The sequence below is a fragment of the Bemisia tabaci genome, unplaced genomic scaffold, assembly GCF_918797505.1.
Source record: "Bemisia tabaci unplaced genomic scaffold, PGI_BMITA_v3".
Classification (NCBI taxonomy): Eukaryota; Metazoa; Arthropoda; class Insecta; order Hemiptera; family Aleyrodidae; genus Bemisia; species Bemisia tabaci.
Window position 1 is genome coordinate 246,382 of NW_027311745.1, and position 27,722 is coordinate 274,103.

General features: G+C 36.9%; 1 protein-coding gene across 2 annotated transcripts in view; it reads right to left on the bottom strand.

Moving 5' to 3' along the window:
* LOC140225813 (Fanconi anemia group D2 protein-like) overlaps positions 1 to 27,247 on the bottom strand; it is a 28,615-nt gene extending 1,368 nt beyond the window's left edge. Inside the window, exons 1-22 of one of the 2 annotated variants that reach the window (XM_072305759.1) lie at positions 26,629 to 27,247; positions 22,536 to 22,681; positions 21,281 to 21,420; positions 20,666 to 20,798; positions 20,228 to 20,304; positions 19,915 to 20,107; positions 18,617 to 18,822; positions 16,992 to 17,142; positions 16,528 to 16,625; positions 15,171 to 15,661; positions 14,575 to 14,681; positions 14,008 to 14,081; positions 12,804 to 12,926; positions 11,783 to 12,035; positions 10,654 to 10,802; positions 9,708 to 9,969; positions 5,473 to 5,811; positions 4,556 to 4,823; positions 3,503 to 3,728; positions 2,812 to 3,001; positions 1,924 to 2,073; positions 1,012 to 1,179 (exon numbers count right to left, since the gene is read on the bottom strand). In XM_072305759.1, the coding sequence (XP_072161860.1) occupies positions 1,012 to 1,179; positions 1,924 to 2,073; positions 2,812 to 3,001; positions 3,503 to 3,728; positions 4,556 to 4,823; positions 5,473 to 5,811; positions 9,708 to 9,969; positions 10,654 to 10,802; positions 11,783 to 12,035; positions 12,804 to 12,926; positions 14,008 to 14,081; positions 14,575 to 14,681; positions 15,171 to 15,661; positions 16,528 to 16,625; positions 16,992 to 17,142; positions 18,617 to 18,822; positions 19,915 to 20,107; positions 20,228 to 20,304; positions 20,666 to 20,798; positions 21,281 to 21,420; positions 22,536 to 22,681; positions 26,629 to 27,094 (4,410 nt within the window). In that variant the 5' untranslated portion in view covers positions 27,095 to 27,247. Of the gene's footprint in view, positions 1 to 1,011; positions 1,180 to 1,923; positions 2,074 to 2,811; positions 3,002 to 3,502; positions 3,729 to 4,555; positions 4,824 to 5,472; positions 5,812 to 9,707; positions 9,970 to 10,653; positions 10,803 to 11,782; positions 12,036 to 12,803; positions 12,927 to 14,007; positions 14,082 to 14,574; positions 14,682 to 15,170; positions 15,662 to 16,527; positions 16,626 to 16,991; positions 17,143 to 18,616; positions 18,823 to 19,914; positions 20,108 to 20,227; positions 20,305 to 20,665; positions 20,802 to 21,280; positions 21,421 to 22,535; positions 22,682 to 26,628 lie in introns of both variants that reach the window. The other variant, XM_072305758.1, reaches the window with a different exon arrangement.
* Positions 27,248 to 27,722: the final 475 nt, after the last annotated feature.

Below are 27,722 nucleotides of genomic sequence, written 5' to 3' on the forward strand. Positions count from 1 at the left end.
AGGGAAGAAAAAGAAGCGAAAGCAAATTGTGCGATATTTTGTTGTTTGCATTTATAAACTTTAAATACTTTATTTAATCGTTTTAAATTGAATCAGTGAGTTCGAAAACACACCAACTTAGGTTTTTTTCGATTTTCACTTTCTTGCGGTTTCATGACACTTGTGGATAGAAGCATCTACAAGCAAAAGGAAATTTCGAAATTGCAATCAGAAGTGCTCGAAACAGCGACAGGAAAAAGGAAAAATCGAAGTTTTTCATTGGAAATACCAATTTTTGGCCATATCAAGGGAAACGGGTGACCATCCAAGTTCCAATATTCAAATTTTGCCCCCTTTCTGAGCTCCCTGGTCTACTCTTATATAAAAAACCTGGGTCATATTTTCAAAATCTGAATAGAGCGGGCTCATCTGGAGACAATTGTCTGTTGATAGCGGCAAAAATCATGAAAAACGGCCCAGTAGAACACTGGAACTAAGCGTTACCAGATATGCAAATTTCGGAGGTCTCGGAGCTCATAGTATAGATAACCTTGCAAAATTCTTTGTCATTGCCCCATTTCTTCTCAAGTTTTAATTTTGTGAGTGTATTTATTGTAGTGTAAAAGTTATTGACAAAAACTTCCGACGCATTATGTTGCTTGGTTTGTATATCAAATAATACTTGATGGGAAGAAGTTAGACAATTTAGAACAGTTCGGCTGATTTTATTCAAATCAATCCACTTAGATATAGATAGAGATCATAATTTTTAAGGAAAAATTTATTTTGAATATCAAAATAAAAGACAATTATTGCAACACTGTAATAGATATTCCAGAAAGCCTCAAATTTCATCCAGACTACCTTACAATAAGATGTTTTCAAATTTTACATATTTATTCTTTTGACAAACCAATGCCTATTAGACTGGTTGGGCGATGTTCAATAGCATTATTGTATGAGAATACAAACGTTTGAAAATTTTAAATGAGGGCTTCCAAAAAATAACTTGAATTGTACAGTTGTTATTACCTGCGTGGGAATTTCCTCTCCTTTCAAATTTTTATTCCTCATGCTCCCAAGGAAGAAAGCGTCCGTGCAGCCATTGAGAACGACAAGATTTTTCACTTGTAAAACGACAGTTTCCAAAGCCATTCTGATTTGCGGTAATTTTTTGGCCAGTGCAGTATCTGAAGCCACCTGAGATAAAAAATAATATGACAGTTGTAGTTAAGCCAAGACGTAAAGAACATGGTTAGAGACAAATAGAGAAAAGAAGGTCAATTATTAACATCAAGTTGGTTATTCACGAATCGTTCTTTTACACAAACCTTTTGGGTTATCATGGAAAGAGGATACAACCTATTTATATCTCCAATCTTCCTCATTGATTGCTAGACTCGAATAAAATGCATCTCTAGAATCTTCAAGTTTTTGCCCCTTTATCATTTTTGCAAAATCTTACGAATCATCTCTTCGGGCTAAACTTTTCACATGTATATACTTTTGACACGGAGGAGCACAAAAATCAAGGAAGATTTTAAGGAATGATGTTGATTAGTTTTCTATTTGGAAAACAAGAGGATTTTTGAAATGAAATATTTCTCACTTTGATCAATAAAATCTGGCCACTACCGATCTTCACAGATAAAACAGTTCTCAGGAATGAAGGCAGATGACACAGTCTCCCTGATTTTTCCCATTTTCACAGGATTCTCTCAGTTTTTCACATTCTCACAGGATTCTCTCAGTTTTTCCCATTCTCACAGGGAATTTCCCTCTTACACACAACCGAGCAAGTAGTACGATCAGGAAGGTCCTGCACCCCTAAGTTGAGCAATGGCCATGTCCGTCTACAGGCTGTGTTTCAGTATTGATTTGAAATTGGTGACTGTTAAGTTTCTTTAACAGGAGATATGTAGGTGGTTTTACTCGGTTACTTACTTTTACATGGTTGCAGACTGTTTGAACATATCTAGTGAGGGTTTGGAATCTTTTTAGAGCTTGAGAGACTTCTGCATTTTTCGTACGGAACATGACAGAGCAGACAGGTACTGCTTGGGAGTTGAAAAGTCGCAAAATTCCGAGAGAACTCTGAAAAAGAATATCGGCGATACGTTAGGAGCTAAAAAAAATGGAGAGAATGTATATTAACTTTTGTCACAAAAAATTTCCCTGAATCGACTTTTGGCAAAAGAAGTTTTAGATCAATTTTTAGTGCGTTATAAAAGAAAATAATAATAAAAAACATTAAAAAAACTGGTGCAAAAAATTAAGAGATAAAAATTGAGGTAAATTTGGATCCAGTTTTATTAAAATTCGACTTATTTTTTACATTCAGTTTGAAGTTTTCAGGGCACTTTTTTCCTGTGAAAATGTAGGCTTTTGGTAAAAACTTCCTTGAGAAATTGTGTAAAGGTTGGTCAGTTTTCACTATGTGGCAAAAACTGATTTACTTCGCTTAAAATATGCCCACTGTAATGGTTCAAGAATAACAAATCAAATGCGAATTCATTTATTTCCCGCATTCTTTTTATTCACAGATTTAAAAAACAGTTTTTTTGGGAAGTTTTAGAAAAAACTGGGTAAAACCAAAACGCGAGTTTTCTTTTTGGTAGAGAATTTTCCACTTCTTCCTGTGCATGTTAAAGTGGCTCGGCAACAGGGTTACTCAAAGGAATTGTTTGATAATCTTCCGTCTCTTGATCTTGCACAGCTATTGGAACTGAGCAGATATCTCCTAAAAAACTGTCATTTCATCATCATGATAGATGAGACAGTAGACTCAACAGAGCATTTAGATTACATAGCAAGTTTCATGGAATAACTTACGCTCACAAATGCAACAAGATTCTGTCTGCCGTCGAACGTTTTGACTAGTTTCACAACTTTCTCCAGAATGTTGGTTGCTTTTGTCCAGACTTCGAGTTTTTCAACGTCAGAATCTGCTGAATCTAGCCCCTGGCGAATAGCACTTTCTATCGACTTGCAGAGTGCCTTCATCAGAACAGGAAAGTTGGTCCTGTAAGAGATATTGAAAATTGTACTATAAAGACCTTCCCAGTCACATAAATCTAAATTAGGGACCCAAGTGAGGACTTCCCAGTTCCTGCAAATTCTTGGCTGAAATATATTTTCACAGAGAACTTCGGTGAGGAACTCACACACATGCATATATGCAATCGAATACTTGAAAATAAATTGAATACTTGAAAAGCTTACTTCAATCAAATTTGTTTTTAACGTACCTTACTAAGGGAATGAAGAGGCTCAAAATGACTTGTTCTCGAGGACCTCAAAATTATCAGAACTAATATCTATCTGGGTAGACTATCTGCCTAATAAGTTCTGATAATCCATGGTTCAGTGAAGCAGCCTTGTCTTTTACCAACTTTCCACGATTTAAACTTTAAAACGATGTTTCTATCAAAATAAGGATTTCAACAAAAGTCTGGCACTGCAAATATGTGTAAGGAGTCCTGTTTAATAGGTAAAAAAAAAGAAATGTAGAATTAGAACTGACTTGCTTATCGTCGGGAAAGACTCCAATCTAGAATCTTTTGAAGACAAGTCAGCTGCCTCTGCTTCCACTAGAGAGATGAACTCTTCGAGAAGACTCAGCTGATCTTCAGTCATGGAAAGATAGTTGTATAGGAATGCTTCAATCACTTTGTTATAGATCGAACCTTGCTCTTCAGTACCATCCAGGTCGTACCAACGCCGTTTTAGGAATTTCAGACAAATTTTTCCTGAAACATTTCCCGAATGCATCGAATAATTTTTGCAAAAGTAAAGCAAACTCAGTATTGCAATGAGTCAGTTGCGCTGGTGACAGAATTGTGTTTTGATGCTTGAGTCTTGTAGATTAGCTAAAACTATTGAGATCTGTCCAAACCGCAACTTTCTAAGTTCAGTATTAACCAAGGTATGGCCCTTTGAAAAGTTGGGTTTTTGACGTCATCCACCGCGGTAGTGAATGACACCCTTAGTTTCTTCCAACTTGCTTTCATCCAAGTTTCACATAGAGTAACCACTGCTAATGTGTGTCTCCCTTACTGATAAAACCAAGGTGGAAGAAACCGAGAGTGTCACTACCGCGGTGGATGATGTCAAAGACCCGACTTTTCAAAGGGCGATATCTCGGTCAATATTGAACGTAGAAAGTCGCGGTTTGAGCAGACCTTGACATTTTTAGTTAATCTACTAGAATCAAGCATCAAAAAACAATTCTGTGACCAGCGCAACTGACCTACTGCTGATAGCATACATGCTGATGATATGAAATAAATAATATGGGTGTTAAGTGGATATCATTTTCTGCCAATCTGTAGCTGTCAAACATTTAAAAGAGATTATACGATGCGAGCAATCATCTAACCAAACGAAGCACACAGATGACACAGCCATGTGTATAGTGAGGGGTTTTGGGGTGGAAACATGAATTGAGATACTTGATTTTTTAACCTGTCTATCAGTCTGTGTTGCGATGAAATAATTTGTTTACACTCAATTTACATGAAATGCATGAAAACTTTACAGAATTCCAATCAATCAGATAAATAATCATGAGATTTACCAAGAGCCTCATTAGTAGTTTCTTCGTTGAGGTGCTTGGCAAGAGCTTGGTAAAATGAAACGAGGCTCTGCGCTGATGCCAGATGCAGGATATGTTCCTCAATGCTGACTAGGTACTTGCAACACTCAGCGGCCAATTCATCAACAGTCATGTCAGAGCTGGCCTCAGTTGCATCGGAATCCTGCGCCAACCGAACTAACCCAGTCTTGAATAGCTCGTGGTGCTGCTGCGATTTAAACCCGTTCCAAGAGAAGATTGCTGTGAGAGCCTGGGAGAAGAAACAAAGAATTATCATTGATTAGGTCAATACATAATTGCAACTCTTTTGTTAGGGCAGGGACGAGTTGACAATTTGCGGTGTGACAGCCCACTGCAGAGCAACCTTGCATGAGATCCTTGTGTAGTCAGAAGATCCCACTTCCCTCAAACCTAAACCAATCAATCAACCATTTTAAAGTGAGGTTCAGCCAATAGTTGAAAGCTAGACAGTACCATAACTAAATCTTAAGAATATAAGGATATTTGGCATTTTTTGACTCCTTTTGCATGAGACCTTCTTGCCAGCCCACTGAAAAGAAAAACAAGACCGATCTGAGGCAAATATTCATGGTATTAAGGATTGGTCATGATGCCCAACATCAGTTGATTGCGAGGATCTTACACAAAGTTGCAGCACTAGCAACTGCTCAACCGTTTTCACATTGGCTCTTACTGGAATTCAGAGTTCTATGGAGCACGCCCCTGGTTGGAGGGAACTATTAAATACAAAACAAATTTAGCTTGTATTCGGACATCGATAAGATCTAGTATGCCTACGAGAATGAATGGATAGCTCATCAATCACTTGATGATTTCTAAGTTTTAAGACTTTTTTTACAAAACCCCTGAAAGTCACACCTGTGGCAATTCCCACTCACCCTGAATATGAGTCCCAGACATTGTTTGATATTCTTGCTCTCCGGCATGAACATTCCACGATTATCAAGGATATGGTCGTTAACGAGCAGTAGATTTTTGGAATACTCCAGGATGGTATTTCGGTGGCCGCACAGATTTGGAAGCAGTCTCAAACAGTTTTTGATGATGCTCACGGCTGGAATCGAAGATATTGAGTCGATGCCAATCGGAACTGTGTTGGCTGTTTTCAAGTGAGAGAATTTCTTTACAGCTGCCAGACAGTGTTCCACTTTGAAAACGAAATCTTCGAGAAGAAATAGCAACTCATTTGGTCCGAGTTCTGGGCTGAAATTTCCATTCTGTAAAAAGAGATACAGGATATACTTAATATTAGCGATGAGACTTCTTTACCGACAAAAATTAACTTAATTAAAACACTTGACATTAACTTACTTTTCATTGGCATTTTTTTATTCAGTTCCCCATCCAAATTCTATTGAACAGCTTAAATTGAAATTACAGTTAAATAGAGCTTTTTTATTTCATTTGGAGTTTAAATAACACTAAAGCCCATGTCTTCTGTTTTAAAAAAACTTTATCGTTTTAAACAGAAAAGAAAACCTTGATACAAATAAAAAATAAAAACTACGTAGGTAGTAAAAAAATCCCAAAATGAACCCTTTCTGGGAAAGAGATGTTTTGGTGTAATAATTCCTACTAGACACTTGGTACCAAACTGAAAACTAAATTTAAAAAATGTCGAAACTTAGGAATGAATATTTTTGCAGTGGACAAAGGTTTTGATACATCTATTTCTAGTTGAAACTGGTTATGAACATGTTTTTTTCTTTGTGAATAAAAGGGTAAGTCACTGACAACCTCAATGACTGAACTATTAAAATAAATAAATAAGTAAGTAAGACAAACGAAACATCATGCCAATGTGTTAGATTAAAATTACATAATACTATGAATGTGTGTGGCCAAATTGAAAAACTTGCATGTATCTGCATTGCAATGTTTTAAAATTTCCGATCCTATTTTATTTCTTCGCAGAGAAACAAGCCAACTTTGTAGTTTGAAATTGACACAGACTTATGTGCTTAAGCAAAGAAAAATCGGGGCAGTTTTTGAAAAAGTACATTGAATATTTTACCGAAGAAAAGATGAAGTATGACAAGAAGTCTGCAACGTCGCAAACAGAAATGCATAGTTATGCACTTTGACCATCAATATGCATGACTAAATATAAATTAAAGGAGTTAAAGATACTGCTACTACTATCTAATATAAAATAAAAATACAATATTTAAGTATATGCTAAAAAATTCTCCAATGTTGGGATTAAGGAGAAAATAAATGGGATTTTATGGTATGAAAGTTCATGAAAATATTCTGGATTGTTCTATCATTCTTTAAAGGTATAATGGTTAATCTTTCCTTCAATTACAGACATTGAATCTTATCAAAAGTTAGGTTATTTGAGCATTTGCAGAATAGGAGCTTTGCAATTACAGGATATAGCAATGCTGCAGGAAGACACGACAAGACGAACTTCAAGGATTTGGAGGATTCAACGAGTCGAAGATCTGAAGAAATTCCGAGCCCTACAGATGACACTGAGAATTCATGAGGAAAAAAACCCGTGAATTCTTCCAGTGCCATTCCTAGGAGTCGACATACAGTGAGTTTGCGAACTTATGTTGAAACTGAGCGCCTGATAAAGCTAATGTTGCTTGCAGCTAGCCATGGCAAATGAAGATTAGAATACATCTATTGCATACTCAAGGGTGTAGACTTCTAGACACAGCAAACTGAATGAACACTATCTGGTACTGTGTAGAATCACTTAAAATTATGATGAGTACATGTGAAATGACTGACGAATTTCTTTATTCAAAAGTTGCATGTTCAAATTTCCTGCAAATGCGGATGCTTTCCCTGCAGTTGCCAGCAACCAGGTTTGCAAAGAAAAGGGAGTAAAAAAAAACACCCTGCGTAAATTAACCAAACAATTTCACAGCCTGGTATCAATCGTTCTTTCAGATGATTACAATTGTTTGAATGCATTTTTTAAGGCGAAAAAAGATAAAACAATGGAGATGTTGCATATGTGACGGATTTGCGATTTGACCATTGATTCTTACGTAACAGTTTGCAAGAAACACGATGGTGCCACTGGTTTTCTCTGAAATTATCCCCCAAGCTCAAAAAAAGCTCTCAAAGTGAGGCCAAAATGGAGGGGATATCCCACTCTACCCTGAGAGTCCACCTCTACATCAAAACAAACTCTCCATGCAAAGATAGGGAGCAAATGGAGCAAATACATTAGCAGGGTTGCCACTTTATTTGGGGACTCCAAAACTGAAAACACAGCAACCCTGCTAATGTATTTGCTCCCTATCTTTGCATGGAGAGTTTGTTTTGATGTAGAGGTGGACTCTCAGGGTAGGGTGGGATATCCCCTCCATTTTGGCCTCTTTTTGAGAGCTTTTTTTGAGCTTGGGGGATAATTTCAGAGAAAACCAGTGGCACCATTGTGTTTCTTGCGAACTTTTACATAAGAATCAATGGTCAAATTGCAAATCCCTCATACACGCAACACCTCCATTGCTTTAAAACACTTTAAATCATACAGGAGAAAAACTGATGACAGTTGTTGAAATTGATCAATCAGTTGGACATTTTCTTACAATCTCTCAAAACCAAACAATTACAGCAAACAGAGGAAATTGAAAAACTCATGATAGAAACTACACAAATTACACATTTTGGAGTGTATTTAGATACTTCCTATGTGCTCAACATAATTTAAGAGAAATTTAATGGAGTTGGCTGTATCTCTGGTATGCGACAGATCCATTGTTGAGAAACATTTTACATATCTGGATGATAGTAGCACTCATTTCAACATGGAATGAAGATGTGAGTGCCTTTACGTTTAATTATTCCAGTAATAGGCAACCCAGATCTTCATTCCACGAGGGTCTATATGGTTTGTGATGTCCTCAAACGCCTGCATGTTTTGGTGAGAGGCTTTCCGTCTTTCTTGAAATTTTGAAGTTGATGGTGCGTTTGGAAGCTGCTGAAAGAAATTTGAGCTGGTTGTCCCGTAAGGTTGTATTAATTTTAATTCATAAAATTATTTCTATACAATGGAGAATTAGCATGCAAATTTTTTATTGCTTCATCTGAAAGTTCTTAAAGAGCTGATTTCACAGTATTTTTCATAATTTTTTTTCTGATATGGGAAATAGTATAAAGCTAGATTTAAAAGTGACAAAATGCACCGCCTAGTGACGTCATCTGGCAGCATTTCCCATTGAAACACCTGTATTTTAGCAGATTAGATCATTTTGTCATATCTTCTCTAATAATTGGTCATTTCATGAACGAAGGGTATCCTCGTGTTCAGTTTACTCAGAAGTTTCCACTTAAACACGAAAGTCATCAAATTTCAGACACTTGCAAATTCTCTATTCTAAATCTATTTTTATACTATGCAACATAAAAATGTTGCAACATCAAAACATCGATCGGGGAAACCTTTTGCTTCGGTGAAAACTGGGAAGATAAGACTGACGAAAAGAATCAAATTCTTCCAAATGATATCGACATTTTGCGCAGTGCCTGCTCACACACAGCTACGGCCCCACACCTCCATTAGATTTGTGTGTAAGAATGTCGAAAAATTCATTTATCAGCCCTTCTTCTCTGGAGATTAACATTTAAACAGTTAAATTTTAAAAGTTGATTGTGCTCTAAAGACCGTAAGGAGCATCATATCGGAAAAAATCGAAAATTGGCTAGAGTTTAATTTCTTGGTATTCTGTGCGTAGTCAAGTCAAATTAAAAATTTAAAACAGTGAGGCATTGACCGATGACTCTGAATTTCAGGATGTAGATTTGAAATAATATTAGATGCATTATAAATCCAAAATTCTGAAGAGTATCTGCCCATCTTAATTCAAAAGGTACTGATGGTTTTACATAAGCCAGTGTCACACTTTCAAAATGTCAAGGTCAATTGTTGTGATTGGTCTCAGTCATCGAATAAGCCAATCACAACACCTGACCTTGATATTTTGATGGCTTGTTTTGATAGTGTGACACAGGCTATTGGAATAGATAAAACTCAGTGTTACCAACTTGTAATACTCATTACAATGAATGATGAATGGGTAAATAAAGTAGCACAATCTTGATTTTACGGAACAATTTAAGCAAGAAAAGATACTGAAAAAGTCTAACTTACACTGGGCGGTGTTTGGTTGATCGTCAATTTGTAGGTCAATAGAAGCCATACATCAACATCCAATTCTCGGAAGAAATTGCTGTACACGCTCAGATCAGCCAATTTTTCAACTTCTGGCTGATCTTCGGTCTCATCCGCTGCATTATCTTTGTTCTGCGTGCAACCAGATAGGACGGTATTCTCGTTCGCTTTGGATGTGGATGCTGCAGTTTTGTCCAACTTCTTGGATTTTCTTTTCTTTCCGCCTTTCTTAGCACCTTTTCTACAAAACACACACAATTTTGTTAGTGGCTGATAGACTTTCCTTTCCTTTCAATTATTGCAGTAAGTATTTTGAGGCTACAAAAACAAACCTTCCTACGTTTCTTCAGTGTTGTGAGACAAGAAATATTGACGATGAAACTTCCAAACCACCCATTTTGTTTGAGATGTCTTAAAATCTCCGCATCTATTTTATGTTTTTTGGGGACGAGAAAAACAATATCATTCCTTGAAGTTCCCACAAAATATTCTTCACATATAAAGGAAAAATCACAGCAGTTTTAAAAATTGCCGTTGAGTAGTTTTCCATTTAACGAATAGAGTATGACAGGAGGTCTGCAATGTTGCAAACCAAGAAACGTGGTTTGGGAGTTTTACCATCCATGATCACAGAAAAGCCATGATCTAAGGCTTTATAAACTGATTTGTTCTTTAAAATTTTGCTTTAGAACTACATATACAAAAGGATTCAAATTCCGGAATTTACTCTACAGCACAAAATTGAGATTCCGAACTACTACCGATTTTTTACACATTTCAAAAAAAGAGGAAAGAAGGAATAAATTAGTTTTTCAACTTGACAAAAATTAATTAAGATCAATAAAAATGTGCGCAGGAGTTAGATCTGAGCTCCTCATGGCAAGGCTTTAGAGAACATTTAATGATAAAGACCTAAAAAACTTACTTTTTTCCTTTGTCTGCCGAAGTGACAGGGGACTTTACCGCAGTATGAAAGTGGGCCATTGGCGGGCAATAATCAGGAATGATCATTTTAGGCAAGCACCGAGAGATTTGATTTTGTAACCAGATGATCAGACGGAGCCTCATAACAACCTGCAATGAAAGAACAAGCAGATTTAAGGGTTAGGGTTAAGATAATGATCATACTAAGTCAAAAACACTTTTTATTTTATCCATCATATTACTTAAATCACCTCATTTGACATTCAAAAGTCATTCAATTTCAGACAGGGATGAATCCAAATGAGCTTCATTTTGCAAAATGGAACTATATTTCTCTCGTTTATCCATAACAGAACTTATCTGGATAAGGAAACTAATATGTTGTTTGTAAAATGAGCCAGAAATAGTACCTCCTCATAGTACACTGTAAAATCCAAATAACAAATCCCACAATTCTCATATTGCAGCAAACATAAGGACAGGTAGGAATTAGAAAATGATGAGACTTTCAGAAAAATATGATACCTGACTTAAGAGGAACTTAAAAAAAAGACTCTGATGGTTTTTGGGATGTTGGGCTGTGCAATTATTTATTCCTTAACCGAGAGGCGATTACGACGGGGAACAGAATGCAGTTTCCTGTACCCTCGTCTCCAAGTCAAAGAGAAAGTAAGTCAAACAATAAGTGAGGGGTAAATCGGTTTCATTGATGACTTAAAGTACTGGGCCAATGAACCTTTCATTCACATTTAGAGCCCAGTTTGAATGTACTACAGCTTAACACATTCCTTATCGACGCATTTAAGCATAATTAATCATGCCAGAGTTAGAGAACAGGCACAATTAACAGCAAAATTCAGAAACTTCTAACCAGAGATTCCACCGGATGTCTCTAAGTTGGTAATTTCTATCAATTACATACGTGACTGGTGCTCTAGAATTACTCCTGTGAAGGAGCCACAGAAAGTGCCTCTGTCAGAAAGCAGCGCAGTGGAAATGCACCATTCAACATGTCGTTCACTAAAACTAGTCTTTAAGTCAAACATAAAACGGTTACTATAACTTGCTTGGCAGGGAATGTGTTAAAAAAGAGAGTTCAGAGATAGTCGAAAACGAGATTATTCTCACACCTTATCTCCATTCTCCTTCCGGATGAAACAGGAAAATGCATTGATGATCTCTCGGTACCAATTGACGCAGTAGAATAATGAATTCATGACGACGGTTTGATCATCCGGAGACAAGTTGAGAAATTCGTCCAGAGTTTCCAAGGTGGGCATGGCAACAGGACACACAAGAAGTGCGTCAATTTCGCTCAGGTCTTCGCTTTCAAGGGCTCGCAAGAGTCGCACCAGAGACGGCAAAATCAACAAAGGGAAAAGGCTGACCAAGAAACAAAAATATATGGAGATGACAAAGTTGTTTAAAACTACAACTGAAAGTTCCTCTTTGTGAATCTTGTGGTTCTAAAGGAATCTCTCTCCCAAGTCACCTCTAATCATGGTGAATATTTTTTTTTAAAATGGATTTTTTTCAAGATAGCCGTAAATATTTGTGAAAGATTATTAATTCAGATACATTCATTTGAAATGTCAAAATCCAATTCTACAATCTCATGCTATAAAAATTGCTCTACTGAAAATTTTGCCTACACTGTCACTCCTCTGATGTAAGGACGCATCTCAATTTTTACAGGAGCCCTGTTCTCCGTATAACTCCATGGCCTCTGCAACTCATGTGGAAGAAGAGATACGCCTTTACGTCAGAGAAGCCATAACATGGACTAAGGTCGGTGGACATTGGTTACTGTAAAAGATGGTACTTGGTCTTCAAGAAATTCTGCAATTTTTTTTTTCAATGCCAAAGTTATTTTCTAAAAATTAAGTTGAGAAAGAGTTACTTTTTTATTAGAAATTAAGTGCTGATGAAGATTCTGAAACACCACAATTAAGTGATAATGTATTTTCACCACGAATGTATCATACTACAGCTTCAGATGTCCCAACGTCTATTTAGAATAGTTGTGTCTCAAAGGTTCCTTCATCCTTTCCCCTCTGAATCAGGGAGCCACCTTACACACCCAAAAATACAATTTAAAATCAGACAGCTACATATAAAGAATGAAACTGTCTAAAAAGTGATGATGCTTACACTGAGTCAACAGGGATACGCTTTTCATGGTCTTTGATGACTAAAGATGTTAGGTCCAGAGCAATACCATCTTCCTCGTTCTCTTCCAGACTGAACTGAAGTGCATATTCAAAAGTGTTTTCCCTAGAAAATGAAACAAGGTTAACAAGGAGATAAGCAACAACAGAACACTTCACAACACAACATTTCAGCGATAAAAAAATGCTATTGAACATAGAGCTTTCCCAAAATTATCCTTTTGGCTCCAAACTCTTGAATTAAAAGTTAAAACCATTAGAAGAAACATGAGGAAGGTGACAACTTCAATCATTTGATTGGTAAAAACATGGTGTCTAGAATTCTCAATTTGCTCCATCTCTCCATTTTCCCTAATCATCAAAGATTTCCTCTTGATTTTGACCGGAGTTTCTTGGGAATTTTGACAAAAGTCGTCAATTTCTTCACCTCTCCCTCCATGATTGGTCAAGACCATATCAACCCAGAGTGGCAAATTTAAAAATAAAATCTCAAGGGAGGAAAGAAAAGAGGTTCTCTGTTTTTAACACAGATTTCTGCACGATTTCACTGACATTTCCTGTATTTTTCGTTCCCTGGTTAATCCCGTATTTCTAGATCCTGGAAATCATGGGTGAGAGCCTCCTGGACATTTACCGCAGACTAAAAAAATTATTTTGTACAACTGATTTTTTCGGAAGAGTATGGCTGCTGTCACAAACACAATGTGACCAAGTTCGCATGCGCCAAGACTCATAGTTGGTAGTGAGGAACTGGCAACTGCCCATTTTTCTCGCAAATGTCAATCAAACGATTTGCATGGCAGCAACTTATTATCAAAGACAAAGATCCATTTGGTTCCTCGTGGTTGCAGGCTTGTTCGCTGGTGGAATGACCTTCCACAGGAGCTGCAAAATGGTTTAGATTTGGTTCGTCTGAAGTTTTCAGCAAGTAGGTGGGCTTTATGTACTTATGAATAGTTATTATGTCATCTTATTTTGTTGTAATGTTATGCTCCCATACTTGTGCTGTATTGTTATAAAGTTTTATTTTCCCCTTGAATATTCGTTTCTTCGTCAGTCCAATGTTAAATTGATAAATGAATGAAATATTTCCAAATTTTGCAGATAAATTTCAAGAGTTCTGAAGAAATCAGTGCCTCTGACACGTCAACAGCAGAGAATCATCAGATCAAATAAACACTACTTACTTCCTAGAGAAGTCTGGTACACTGATCAAAAAGGACTCCTGCAAATTATTTTTCATGGCAACAGAGACACGATACTGCAAAAGAAAAGCAAAAGAGCAAATTATTACAGTCTTCAAATCTACTAATATCAATCTGCCATCATGAGATTGATGATATCTTTCTGAGTTGTTTCATTTTATCCACTATTGGACCTATTTCACTACTAAATCAGAAAGATGACCGCTATGAAACTGCTGATTATTTGCAATGATTTTTGACTAACATTTCTTGACAATGCCTCGATCGAGGACCCAACTTCTACATACCTATTCCTGGGAGACCCTTGCATTGCATCTGTTGCATACTTGCAATAGATATCATATTCTAACCACCCAAAAAGCTGTTTTTTTATTCTCATTCATGAATTGCTCCTAAAAATTAACTTTGATACCTCAAAATATGAGTTTCTTATCAAATTTGGTGCCAAAAGAGTAGGCCATTGGGAAATACTTGAAACTTGAGTGAAAGTTGTTGCTGGAAAAATTCGTTAAGGGTTGGAAGTTTGATTGAGCGTTTAGTAGTCTTTACCAAGAGCACCCGGTCCAAATTCTTTGTTCGGAAAATGAGTTTTGAAAGCTGATCAAAAAACAAGCCCTGTGCTTCAGGGTTTAATCTTGTACTGGCCATAACGAGATCTGAAAAAAATAAATTTAAAATAAAATTTTAATCATTAGCACAGGCACCTAAAAAAAATAGGCTCATTAGACAGCTTTTTCTCACAGCACAAAAGGGAGGTACAGTATTAATAAAAATAGTATGGTAACTTTATGATTAATTTTTTTTTTAGTCAATTTGCAATTTCTAACTTATGTTAATTTCTGGAAATATATGAACTTATTTAGATACAAAGGAACTGAATCGCATAATAGAGAAAAATGCGTTAGGATTACTTTTAATCTTAAGCGTGAGTGACTCACGCCCTTTTCCACCTTTTTTGATGAGTCTAGACAGATACTACTTAAATATAATAGAGCTAATGCTCTAAAATGCTCTAAATATACCAGAGCTATATCTCTTACATTCTACCTTTTAGAGGAATGAAACTGCCCTGATCACCTAATCACCATTACGAATGATACATAGTTCAATATTTGTAGTATTTTACTTTAATTATAAATAATTACCTAGCAAAGGAAAAGCTCTTTTTGCTCTATCTGTGAGTGGCACGTCAATTTCACTGGCCCGATCAGGCCATTCATTCTCCTCACTGTTGGGGACACTGGCTATGTGCTTAATGATCATGACTGTTGACACCACTCCGTTGCGCACTGTACTGACTTGTGAACTGGCCAGCTGTTTACGTGCCAGCATATTGAGCTCATCTTGAAGTGCATAACAGTCCGTGTTGACATCATCGCTGACGGAGGAATATGCGATGCGCGAGAGCGTGTCCATGAGCATACGAACCTCATTCAGGCCGATCTCATTGAGTTTGTTGAGCAGCGATGTGAGGAGAACTGCAAAGTTTTTGAGCTTGCTGAGCTGGGTTTCGGCCAGCTGATTCAGGATTTGAAGAGCAGACCGAGTGTGCATTGCGTCGCCTGCGCCAACATACATTAATAACTCCGTTACGATCCACTTACACCATTGTCCAGACACGTGACTGAAGCAGTTGCTGCCAACAGAGGAAAATGAGGATGATTTCAGATTTTGAAAAAAGGAAAATACTGAATTTTTGTGTTGTTGAAGTAACCAGGCTAAAATGACGCCCATTTTCATAACTAAGTTAGTAATCTCTTGAGGTAAATGATAAAGAAAAAGAAAAAGTAAGGGGAAAAAGGTGAGAAAAGGCAAGAATTGAAAATTGCTAAATTGTTATAACATAAATGTATTTTAAAATAATTTTATTTTTGATATGATGTTCTTGGCTTCTCTCTACCGAGGATATCCTTTATCTTTAATTTAAAATTTTTTTAAGGCAACGAAGTTATGGGTATTGATGCAAAGGCAGGGGAACCCTATCGAGGGCAAGCTTTTGGGAAGACAAAATATTTCGAATTACGTATCTAGCATAGCTTCTAATCTTTGGTTACCTTCTTCCAATGGTAAGGTTGGAAAAATTTGAAAGTCTTATGTATTTCTTGCAGGGCTGGATTAAAAAAATTCATGCACTTGAAGAATTTTCTATACTAGCTGGGAGTAAGACTCAGCATAACTATTTAATAAAACATAGATCATTTACATGTCTCTATGTGACTGGAAAAATTTGATTAATGAGTATGGAGTGTCATTATTAAGTTTGGACTTTCGTAGCATTTCATCTTACTCTCTTTGAATGTTTAAGGTTACTGTCTCTAAAGTGGAAGGACTTCAATTCATAGAACTGAGATGATGTTTTTCATGAAAAAAAATAACAAGTAATTTCACAAATCATAGAGCAGAAATCAAAAATTAAGATTTAATTAGAAAAGGATTTACATTCTCAATCATCTTGATGCTCTTAGACTTTCTATGACTGAACCAGTGCTGTGGTGAACTTACCAGTAAAGATCAGATGCAAATTCAGTAACAACAACTTCTGGACACTTAAGAAGCACTGATGCAATTTTCATCAAAGATGCAAAATTATCTTCAACTATCTGAAAGAAAAAGTAAAGAAAGACAGCAAGTTAGCTGGAACTATGATTCCTTCAGTAATTGTGTCTGAACTAACCAAAAATTGATCATAGTATTTTCAAGTGTTCATGATTTCGCAAATAACATAATTTTCATGTGGAAGCAAACTGTCTTTTTTTCAGAGCTTTTTTTTCTTGGGTTACTGTTTTCAAAGTCCTTCAGGGTGGCCCTCCCATTTTTAAAATTCCATTTTAAGTATTTTTATTTTTGTACCCTAGCGCTGAATGATTTTCTTGGGCTACTTCTATGGCTGTGTTTCATTTAAAATGTTTGTGATATTGATTCATTCTGTTTAAATATTGAAGGCAGAGTAAGAATACAAATCGTACCAGAAGGAAAGACTCAAAAACATCCTCCATGACTGCAATTTTCAAAACTCCTTTGACAATTTTTGTGCGGAACAATGTTTCAAGCTTTGTCTTTCTTGTTGTGTTGGCAGCAATTGAGTACATGATCAGCAGGACCACAACATCTAGTGCCCTGAAACATGATGAAATGAATACCATGACACATTAAAATCTTTCGATTCAGCATATTTTATTGCGATCAATGACAGACTCTCTCCAAAGTGTGCTTCATTCTTCATTAGTATTTAATAATGCTGTTAGGAATTCATGAAAGCAGTGAAACGTGCAGTGGAGTGGGAGGAATAAGAAATGTCAAAGAATCCTGTTTAATACCGAGACATCTATGTTACCTTAAAATAAATGAAAATAATTTTGTGCTACCATTTGGTCTACGTTCTCTTATAATGGGTATGAGATATGTTTAATGCTCCGCAACCTGTGACAAGATACAATAATAACAATTTAACCAGCAAGCAACAAGGCTAATTTTCACAAAAGTACCACCAAAACGTTTCGCCTGAAAACTCAGCCTTCCTCAGTTGAATTTAACAGTAAAAATTGTTTAAAAAATCTAAAAACTTAGTACTTGACTGTACCTTTTAAAGCGAGAAAAATGTTGTAGTCGACGTTTTGGTGGTATTTATGTGAAAATTAGCTCTGTTCCTCGCTGTTTAACTTATTATTGTAAAATGGGTACATTGCTTCTTGTGCAGTACTGGAAAAGGTATCATCGACAGGTTTTTGCGAGGAGTAAGTAGTATTTCCGTTAAAATTGAACATTTGGATAGATATGCCCTTTAAAATCTAAAAAGTAAGATTCAACTATCTTGAAACAATTGCCTAGTAGACAAGGAGCAAATTTAAGCATCAAGATTTACAAGTCCTCATCAAAAATTTAGGTAGAAAACGATTTGGGTGACAAAAATTGTTGAAAGTAACTCCTAACAAAGATATTAGCGTTTTTCAATGCATAAATTTAAACTTTCCGCTCATTGAAAAATCTGTTCTCCTTGCATTTAAGTCCACACTAAACGTTACCATAACATTCTCGGCACTATAAAAATATAGCAACCTCAATCTGGGGGCTTAGGCTCAGCTGTTACGCGTTGTTTACTTCTTGAACAACACAGGGCAGGGAAGGAACACAGTTCTATGAAGGAGCCTACCAAAACCGTTGCAGTGTGCAATTTGAATCGCTTCGACTATGGTTTTTCAAAACCAGTGCTCAATAGAAACGTCGTTACTTTGGTTAGTAGTTGTTTTCAATAATTTTTGTTGCGTAAGTCATATTCGACATGAAATTTTGGAGAGGAGACATGTGTCAGAATGCTTCAATTGGTACTTTGTGCAGTGGTCCATTCCGAGACATACAACTGACTCATCATTCCACTTTTTACAATGTGATTGAAACATAATACAGAAAACACTACACAACAACACACACCAAAAATTTGATCATGGGTCACTGATGGCAACCTTCCATTTGAAATCAACCTTTTGACATTCTCTGAAAATAAATGGATGTGGTCAGAATGAATTTCATGGTGGCATTAGTTATTAATTTTGCTAGGGTGTCAAATGCTCTGAAGAAATGGAATGTAACTCACTTCATTCCTCCAGGATTAGAGATATTCTCAATATTTTTCAGCCAAGTGTCTGCTAGAACTTTGGATACAAGAAGTCCATAACGTATCATGTTAAAACATAGTTTCTTGGAGGAGGCAATATCTGCTGGTTTGGCATTTTGAGTGCGTGTCTGTGACAAGGCTGGAATCACAGAGGGGAAAAGCTCAAGCCTCAAACCATTGATGACCTGAAAATGACAGGAACGAACATTTTCCAGATGAGAGATATGAGAGAATATTCAAAGTAAGGATCTCCTCTTTTTAAGTGATACAAAGACTCACAAGAAAAGATATTGTTGAAATGTAGATGAGATATCTCATCTAGTTGAATGTGACACTGATGACCATGTTGGCGAACAAAAATGGTTTGAGAGGAGGAACGGAATCTAGACACTGGGCTATAGATGATGGTCTACGAATTAATTTTTGAACAGAAAATCAGAGCTACCAGCAAAAAGTAGCTTGGAAGTTTCGGAAAATATAGATGGGGACAGCTGAATGACTTTAAGACACATCACAAATGGAACAATTTTATTAGTGAGCTACCCATTTTCTTTTGTGTTCCACCAAAAATCTGTGAGAGAGCACTGTAATCCTTTTGGTACAAGGTTTGTGCAGCTGCATGAATGAAAAATTATGTACCTTTTAAGCTCCTTTGGAAGAATTTTTGAGCACTTTTAAAGACTTTTTTTATTATTTATTCCTGAACGCACAGTTTCCTCTCAGCACCATAATTCTTGAAGATGAGGATTTTGTCAGTTCTTTTATTTTGCTTGAAGTTTACTGACACAAAAAGCTTTGAATGGTTCCGCATTGGGGCAGTGCAGCACAGCTTTCGCCACTGCTGCCAAGAGTAGGAGTCTATGGCAGCAATTTTTGATTCGCACGGAAGGTATTTCCTTTACAATTTGAAATCTTTTCAAAAGATCCATTTGACATCAAATGCTTCTCTTCAACAAGCATCCACCGCTGACAATTAGTAAAGGGTAAAATTCGAGAACTTTTCAAGCACCTTCCAAACAATCAAAAACTTTCAAGGCGTTTGAAGAAAATTTCAAAATCTAGCACATTCCGAGCACTTTTCAAGGCTTGTAAAACTTGTGATAATCTTCTAAGTTTCTGATGTAGAGCGTTTTTTCTCAGAAAAAAAGCCTGACAAAATAAGTTTTTCACCCATAAAACGACTCCATTTGCGCTGAGTTACAAAGCTAAGCCAATATTCATTTCTTCTTGACCTGACCTCCCTCAACAAAAAAGCGATTTTATCAAAAGCTACTCACTTCGTTTGCTTCGTCCACTGATGAGACTGATACAAGGAACTTAACCATACTCGGCAAATATTCGACAGGAGCTCGCCGTAAACTACGGAGTAGTGACTGCTGCACTTCTACCCTCGTCTCAGATTGGAGTGAAAGATTTGTCAGAGCATCCAGCACAGCGGTTGTTAAGGCAGGTTTTTCTCTTAGCAATTTGCTGAAAGAAAAATACAAATCTAATAAAAACCCAACTTGCTTTAGGATCTCCTCACCCGTATTAGATAAATTCTAATGGATACACACATTTTTACCTAATAGCATTACTGTAACAACTTACCTCAGCTCTGATGCAGCATTGAAATGGTCCATGTCTCCGATTATGTCAGGTAGACATACAATAATTTCTCTTTGTACCTGAAATCATGAAATTATTTTCATTATGAAAGGTTCAAAAATTTTATGAAATATATACCGAATTGATTTCTATTCTTTCTGAAATTTTTCCGAATATTTAAGGCAAAAAAGCAAGGATGAGGAAAATTATTTATTTCCAATTTTTGCAGGATGTTGGAAGAAGGTCTTCACAGTTTTCCTACCAACTCAAAAATTTTAATCAATCATAATTCTGAATATGCCCATATGTTCCATGCTCTTCTAAATACAAGTCCAGGATCCCTCACTTTCTGCATTTTACAATTATAGAGCCATTAAAATCGACAATTTTTTTTTTTATTTAACTCCCTGTGACAGAAATTGAACATAAAATATAACTTACCACAGGATTATCACAGGCATGTATGATATCGAATAGCTGTGTGTTCATTTTGCCTGGGTCCGAGATTTTGTTGAGAAACCTGAAGGACTGAAGAATCATTCGAATCCATGTGACAGTAGAGACATCTGAGTCACTGCTGAAAAAGCCAAAGATGAAGCTGAAGTGTGTTTGATAAAAAAAGGAACGAAGAAATTCAGACACAGATCTGAGTCCATTTAGAGTGTATTGGAATAGATTAATGGATAAGAATTTTGGCAAAAGAAGGGTTCTTCAAATAATTAAAAAAAAAAGATATTGGCGCAATTCCATAGAGGAATTTCTACAGACATTTTGGCATAAACAGCACTCGAGGAATCTTAGATAAAATTGAAAATATGAAGAAATAAAGTTTCCATATTAAAACTTATGGTTTTGAGAAAATTATACTTAGGGTTTCACTCATCTGCCATTATTATGGCCCAAAATTGTCTAATGAAATTGTGTTCTATTTCAGCATAAAAAGAAACTTAACTGCATGCAATTCATTCTATGGGATATTAGTTGCTTCAAGCACAACAGGAAATAAATGCCACCTGACTTGTAAGAACTGAAAATTCACAAGAATTGAGAACTTACGAATCTTCATCCATTGCTATTTCGCCCATTTTTTCTAGCAAATATTCCATTAGTTTAGGCTCTAGGCAATCCACTTGGAGCAAAAGATGGACCAGGCTGTCTTGTGTGTGACCTCGGGCAATGTTGCAGTCCTCTCCAGTCTGGAATTTCCATCAAACAGCATGAACATTTTCAGCAGCAAACACAAACAAAGCGATGATTATTCCCTACTAATTTCTTGTGGATGAGGAGATCCAAAAATGATTGGATAAAAGCAACCAGTGTATGAGAACTCATGGTTTGCGTATACATGATATTCTCATGACTTGGTGTCCTCTACGGTATTGGTGATTTGTTGATACGGCACTGATGAGTGGGGGTTGAGCTGAACGAAAGCAAAATAAGAGGGGAAAAAAATCTGTACAGCGAGGGGGGGTGAGTGATATGTGCAGAGAACTGGAAAAAAAACGAAAAAAAATCCAAGAAAAATAGTGGGAGAACTTTTACTTCTCAAACAAATGAAGCAGTTTTTGATGAGAATTTGCAAGTCCTTTAGTTTTTAGTTCAAAAAACATTGCTGCCAGCAAGAAAGGCTCACTACAGCTGCTCCAGAAGATTTGCCACAGTGCTTAGGGACAATAATTGAAAAGGATTCCAAAATTTGCCCGATTCCGTGCTGTAGCTGTTATACATTTCACTTTCTTTTGTACACACGTTGTTGATGACATTATGTGCGATCATATCAAAGATAAATATTATAGTTCTCTCCAATGAAAATAGCTACCAAGACTTTAACCCTTTATTATATGAACTTTATTTCATTACTACTATTACTTTGTAGTACCATCAACCCTAGCCTATCACATTCACCTGTGCCTGTACGTACACCGCCTCGCCAATCGGCGTTCACTCATGTATTAGATACATTACTTGAGCTCTACGAGAACATCATCACTGCCAGTTGGCATGCCCATCTAGTGGCTCTACTTTGGGACACCACCAGTCAGGAATCTTCCATGGCATCATCTTTGCTTCAACTTTACTGCCATACCCAATTTTTCAAATGCAAATATTTGTGCAGATTTTCCTATCATTTTGAAAAGAGGCAGAGTAAACGCCAAACAAGTTTACAATATTTTACAATGAGACAGAGGATCCTCCGTTTTGATTATTGTATTATCTTCAAATTATAAAATAAAAATGATAGGATTTTCGATCTACCTCTCGAAGAGCATAAACTTATTTGCCGTGGAATTCAACAAGAATAAGAATATACCTGAGTAGGTGACAGTGCTTTGAACAGTAACTTCCTGTCTTCATGATATTTTTCAAAGTCTTTCATAAAAATGGAGACATTTTTATCAACAGGTCCTGACTTCATAGCTTTGGAAACGTTATTGATGAAGATCGCCTGGTCCTCATCTAAAAACCATAAAAAATGTCCGTTAAAATAAACCAAGAGAGAGTAAATTAGGAAAAATGAAAATGACAAATTATGTAAAAATTGTACAATTCACATTATTTGTGTAGAAGAAGAGTTGCGACAAAACCTTTCGGCTAGAGGTAACCAAAGCTGTATGAACAGTTCGATTAAATCCTGACTAGGGGAGTGAGGATTTTTGGAATTCAGCCTTCGTTTCTCTTGTTATCAGAAGATCGACAGTGTAAGTCAGCAATCACATAACTCATACTTTATTTTTTAAACAGAAAACTACTCAACAGCAATTCTTTAAAACTGCCATGATTTTTCTTCTCTGTGTGAATATTCTGCAAAAACTCCAAGGAATGATGTCGATTTGTTCTTCTATTTAAAAAATACCATAGAGACGGAGATTTTCTGATGCCGCAAACAAGATATGTGATTGAGGACTTACACCGTCAAGATGCCTCAAATGGACTGGTCACTATATTCTATAGTGAAATTTCACCTTCTTCCAGGAGAGTCCTTGAATTATTGCATCAGATCAACCCCTGAAAAATGTCAATGCCAAACAAACATGCATCACACGTTCTCCCATTAGACGCATGTTAAACCACAGCCAAGTGTCATCTACTTGCGTGATGTCACACAGAGATAAGTAAGGTCTCTCCTATTACATAGGTAACATTATGGCATCCTGAAATTTACTTAGATCCTTCTGGGGCATTGAATTGCCTTCTGCAAAGGGAAGGTAATTGAATGAGATTAGCTGTATCAAGAGTAAGCTCTAGCTGTTCTTTCAACTTTCCAGGATGAAAAATATGAAGGTGACAATAGGGCTTCAGACCTATGTTCTGTCCTTAGGTACATACTAAACCAAATGAACCTTGATTCCTCATTCCTGACGGCTTGATTTGCCAAAACTGCACTGGAAAAAATGGTATGCTGTTTTAGCACCTAGGATGTCAGAAATGTGTCTGGTGATCCTAGGATGCTGCCTTGACTGCCCACGCAGTTGACTTTGCATTTAGAGGATGTAAAGTTAACTGCGAGGGCAGTAAAGGCAGCGTCTTGCGATCACCAGACACATTTTTAACAACCTAAGTGCTAAGATAGCATATTATTTTTTTCAGTGTGGCTGGCTGTTGACTTCAGATAGCTGGGTGAGTTCAAATAAGCGTCTAATTTGGTGTCCCGACCTGTTTTAATCGTCATAATCTGAGAAACATAGGCAGATCAAATTTTTTTCTCATTTTCCACACTATTGTTGACTATTACATGCTGTTTCCCACTTTATTTGGACTGAAATAAAAATTTAGGAGAACTTTGAATGTGCAAATTGCCTACATTTGTCCCAAATTTGCGTGTCCCCCGTGCCTGGTTCTTGACTTTAAATCGATGTTGCAGCATAACTAGAGTGATTATTTAAGAAAACTTTATCGGAGATGATAGGTAATGCTTTTGAATTTGAGAAAAAAAATATGTCAATTTATTTTTTGCTCCATCAATAACTTTTTCATGCGCTAGAATCATTGTCCCGAGCAACAGTCAGCAACAGCCAGGAGAGACGTGGCAACGATGTAATAAGCTCTAAATGATTGCCGTAACGTTGAGGTTTTTCCAAAAACGACTTTTTTTGTTTTGATTGAATAGTTCACACGTCGTAGATGGCAAAAATTCTGAAATTCGCAAATTTTTGTGCAAGATTAACGCCATTAATGATGCCAAACAGAATGCTATACATGATAACTAACAGGGCGTCAAGCATACACACACACACTAATATCAGCTCGTAAAATACTTTCGAAGTGTGCGTTAGGGAAAATTTTCTCTAATTCCGATCCTCTAGGACGTGCTACTAAATATTCCGTGAAAAAAAACACCAAAATTGTCTTTACTGTTAGAGATAAGCTTAAAAAACAGCTTATTCCATCCTGTCCCGTTCCATCTTGTCCCGTTCCATCCTGTCCCATATGTTTCCATCCTGTCCCATGCTGTCCCAGTTTAGTGGGACAGAGTGGAAAACTGTTACAACTGAGACTTGCTTGTTTAAGCCCTGTAGGCGCTCTTTTCTACCGATTTAAGTGAAACTTGGTACCCGGGAGTATTTTTCAATGGGGAACTCGAATTTTCAGTCGAATTTTGAAAATTCGAAAATCCAAGATGGCGGACATGACCTTAAATGCTATCGCAGCGCCTAATCAACTGGGACTTGTTTGTTTAAGCCCTGTAGGCGCTCTTTTCGACCGATTTAAGTGGAACTTGGTACACGGAGGTATATTTCAATGGGGAACTCGAATTTTCAGTCAAATTTTGAAAATTCGAAAATCCAAGATGGCGGACATGACCTTAAATGCTATCGCAGCGCCTAATCAACTGGGACTTGTTTGTTTAAGCCCTGTAGACGCTCTTTTCGACCGATTTAAGTGGAACTTGGTATACGGAGGTATATTTTTCAACGAGGAACTCGAATTTTTAGTCGAATTTTCAAAATTCGAAAATCCAAGATGGCGGACATGGCCTAAAATGCTATCTCAGCGCCTAATCAATCGATTAACGCAAAACTTGGTACCCGGGAGTATTTTTGAATGGGAAACTCGAATTTTTAGTCGAATTTTCAAAGTTCGAAAATCCAAGATGGCGGACGTGGCCTAAAATGCTATCTCAGCACCTAATCAGTCGATTAAAGTGAAACTTGGTATCCGGGGGTACTTTTCAATGGGGAACTTGAATTTTTAGTCAAATTTTCAAAATTCGAAAATCCAAGAGGGCGGACATGGCCTAAAATGCTATCTCAGAGCCTAATCAATCGATTTACGCGAAACTTGGTACCCGCGGGTATTTTTGAATGGGAAACTCGAATTTTAGTCAAATATCCGAGATTCGAAAATCTAAGATGGTGGCCGTGGCTTAAAACACTATCTCGGTGACTAATTAATTGATTTTAATGAAACTGGACCGGAAAATCTTGGTATAAGGAAAAGAAAGGAAATTTTAATAGGGGAGCAATAGGGTTTCCTATGTATCTTAGGCTAGGAAATCGAAAAATTCCTGTGTTTTGTCCATTGTGCATAGATTCTCCCGGAAAATTGACTCTTCTGGAAAAGCTAGATTTTTAAGGAAAATTCCGATTTCTCCGGAAAAATTCCGAACTTTCCCAGGATAAATCGCATTGATCCAGGTAAATGGAGTTGTTCTTCAGAATCAGCGCCAAAAATCTACTCCGAAACCATTGGTAAATCTTCAGAAAATCAAAAATAAAAAAAAAAAAAGTTGACCGGTGTAATTGTTATGTTAATGTAAGTCCTCAAACTTTTCCTGGCTTTATCACCACTTCAGCGGGTACACGCCCACTCGAAGTTTTAAAATTCGGTGTTTTTGATCCATTTTGTACTGCAATATTCCAAGAAATAAAAGCTTCTTCTCGTGTGAAACGAAAACAGTGCGCATTTTGATAAACAGACGGAACTGTCTAAAAGACAAGCGGAATAAGCTCCAGATATCTTTCATGACGGATGAATTTTTTCTTAATTTTTTTGGTTCTGCAAGATATGAAAGGGTTACATGTTTTCAATTATGCTTTAATTTAGTGCCCGACGATGATTTTATGACAATTGTGTTCAATTTTTAATTAAAAGTATTATATGTCACCTCTGAGATGAAAATTTAGGAAATCAGGCAAAATTACGGCAAATTTTGGGAAGTGATACACTTCACGGTGGAAATTCGGGTTTAAGCCCAACTATTAAGCTCGACGAGCTATATTTCCTAAGTCTACACCTAATGATAGTCAAAATAAAGTTTGGTTTGCCCAAAAATTCAGAAAAAAATTTTGGGAGGAAATAGAACCTGGAATTTGACCCTTATTTGAATTCACCCAGCTACCTCTCAACAGTAGCACATGTCAAATAAAGTATATAAAGCAGAAAACAATTGAAGTCTTACGTACTTAGGATGTTTGGCGAATCATCTTGCTGCAAAAAAAATCCTGCCGTAACTACTATGTCTTCCATGTATGATAAAATTTGTTTTGAATGCATCTCTTTGTACTGCTCTTTGCTCTTTCCATGGTCTCTTTTCACTTTCTTAGCACGTGGTTCAGGAGACCGTGGTGGTTTACCAGGTGATTTGAAAACGTTCATCAATTCATCTGTGTCCATGCCTTCATCCACAGGGTCCGAATCAGGAATATTCTCTGTTCCTTTTTTCGGCGTAGAGGCAGGGGGAATTTTATCAAAGAAGTCTTGAGAGAGTATGGTGGTTCCATCTGAACTGGTACTGCTGGGACGGTTTTGAATGTCTTGCAAGGCACTTCCCACTGAGGATTGGGAGGAATCTGAGGGAGGCTGAACAGATGGCTTCTGTGAGGGCGCTCGGAGTCCGACTCCTAAGCCCTTTGGTCTTCTTTTGTACATGGTATCGACCAACTACCTTAGTCTCCAAATGATATCCTCTACTTTACCTTTGTCCATGCACTTTGGAATTCAGCAATATACAAAATTTGATTCAGAATAATTTTCAAAGAATGCACTGGCCACTAATTAACTGCTATGAAGGGACAAGTATGATTATAACATAACGAACCAGAAAACAGAAACGCGTGTGATTTCCCGCGTTTATCAGCCGGTATGCTCACCACTCATCAATGACCATCGCGCGCGCGCGCAAAACTCGTGTACCTGCCTGACGCAGCTCTGAGCTCGCTGCTTATCTTCTCGCGATTTCTACTCCTATGCAAGGCGGGCACGGATAAAATTTTTTAATCATCTTCAGAAATTACTAAAATCAGAATCTGACGCTGACGATCATGATTATTGGAGACAACAACAGGAGTCAAAGAAAGTAAACAAAACAACGTGAATGAAATTAGGTTAGAATTTCGTGCACTCTCATCAATCATCCGTGAGCAATCAACACTGAGAGACACCAAAGCACCAGATTTGTATAGTGCTGCGCTCTGTCGTGGTGAGTTTGCATTAGTTTCTTCTGTGCTTCTCGGTGCTCCGTGGTTCCGTCATCCGTGCTCCTGCTTGTCTTGTCTCA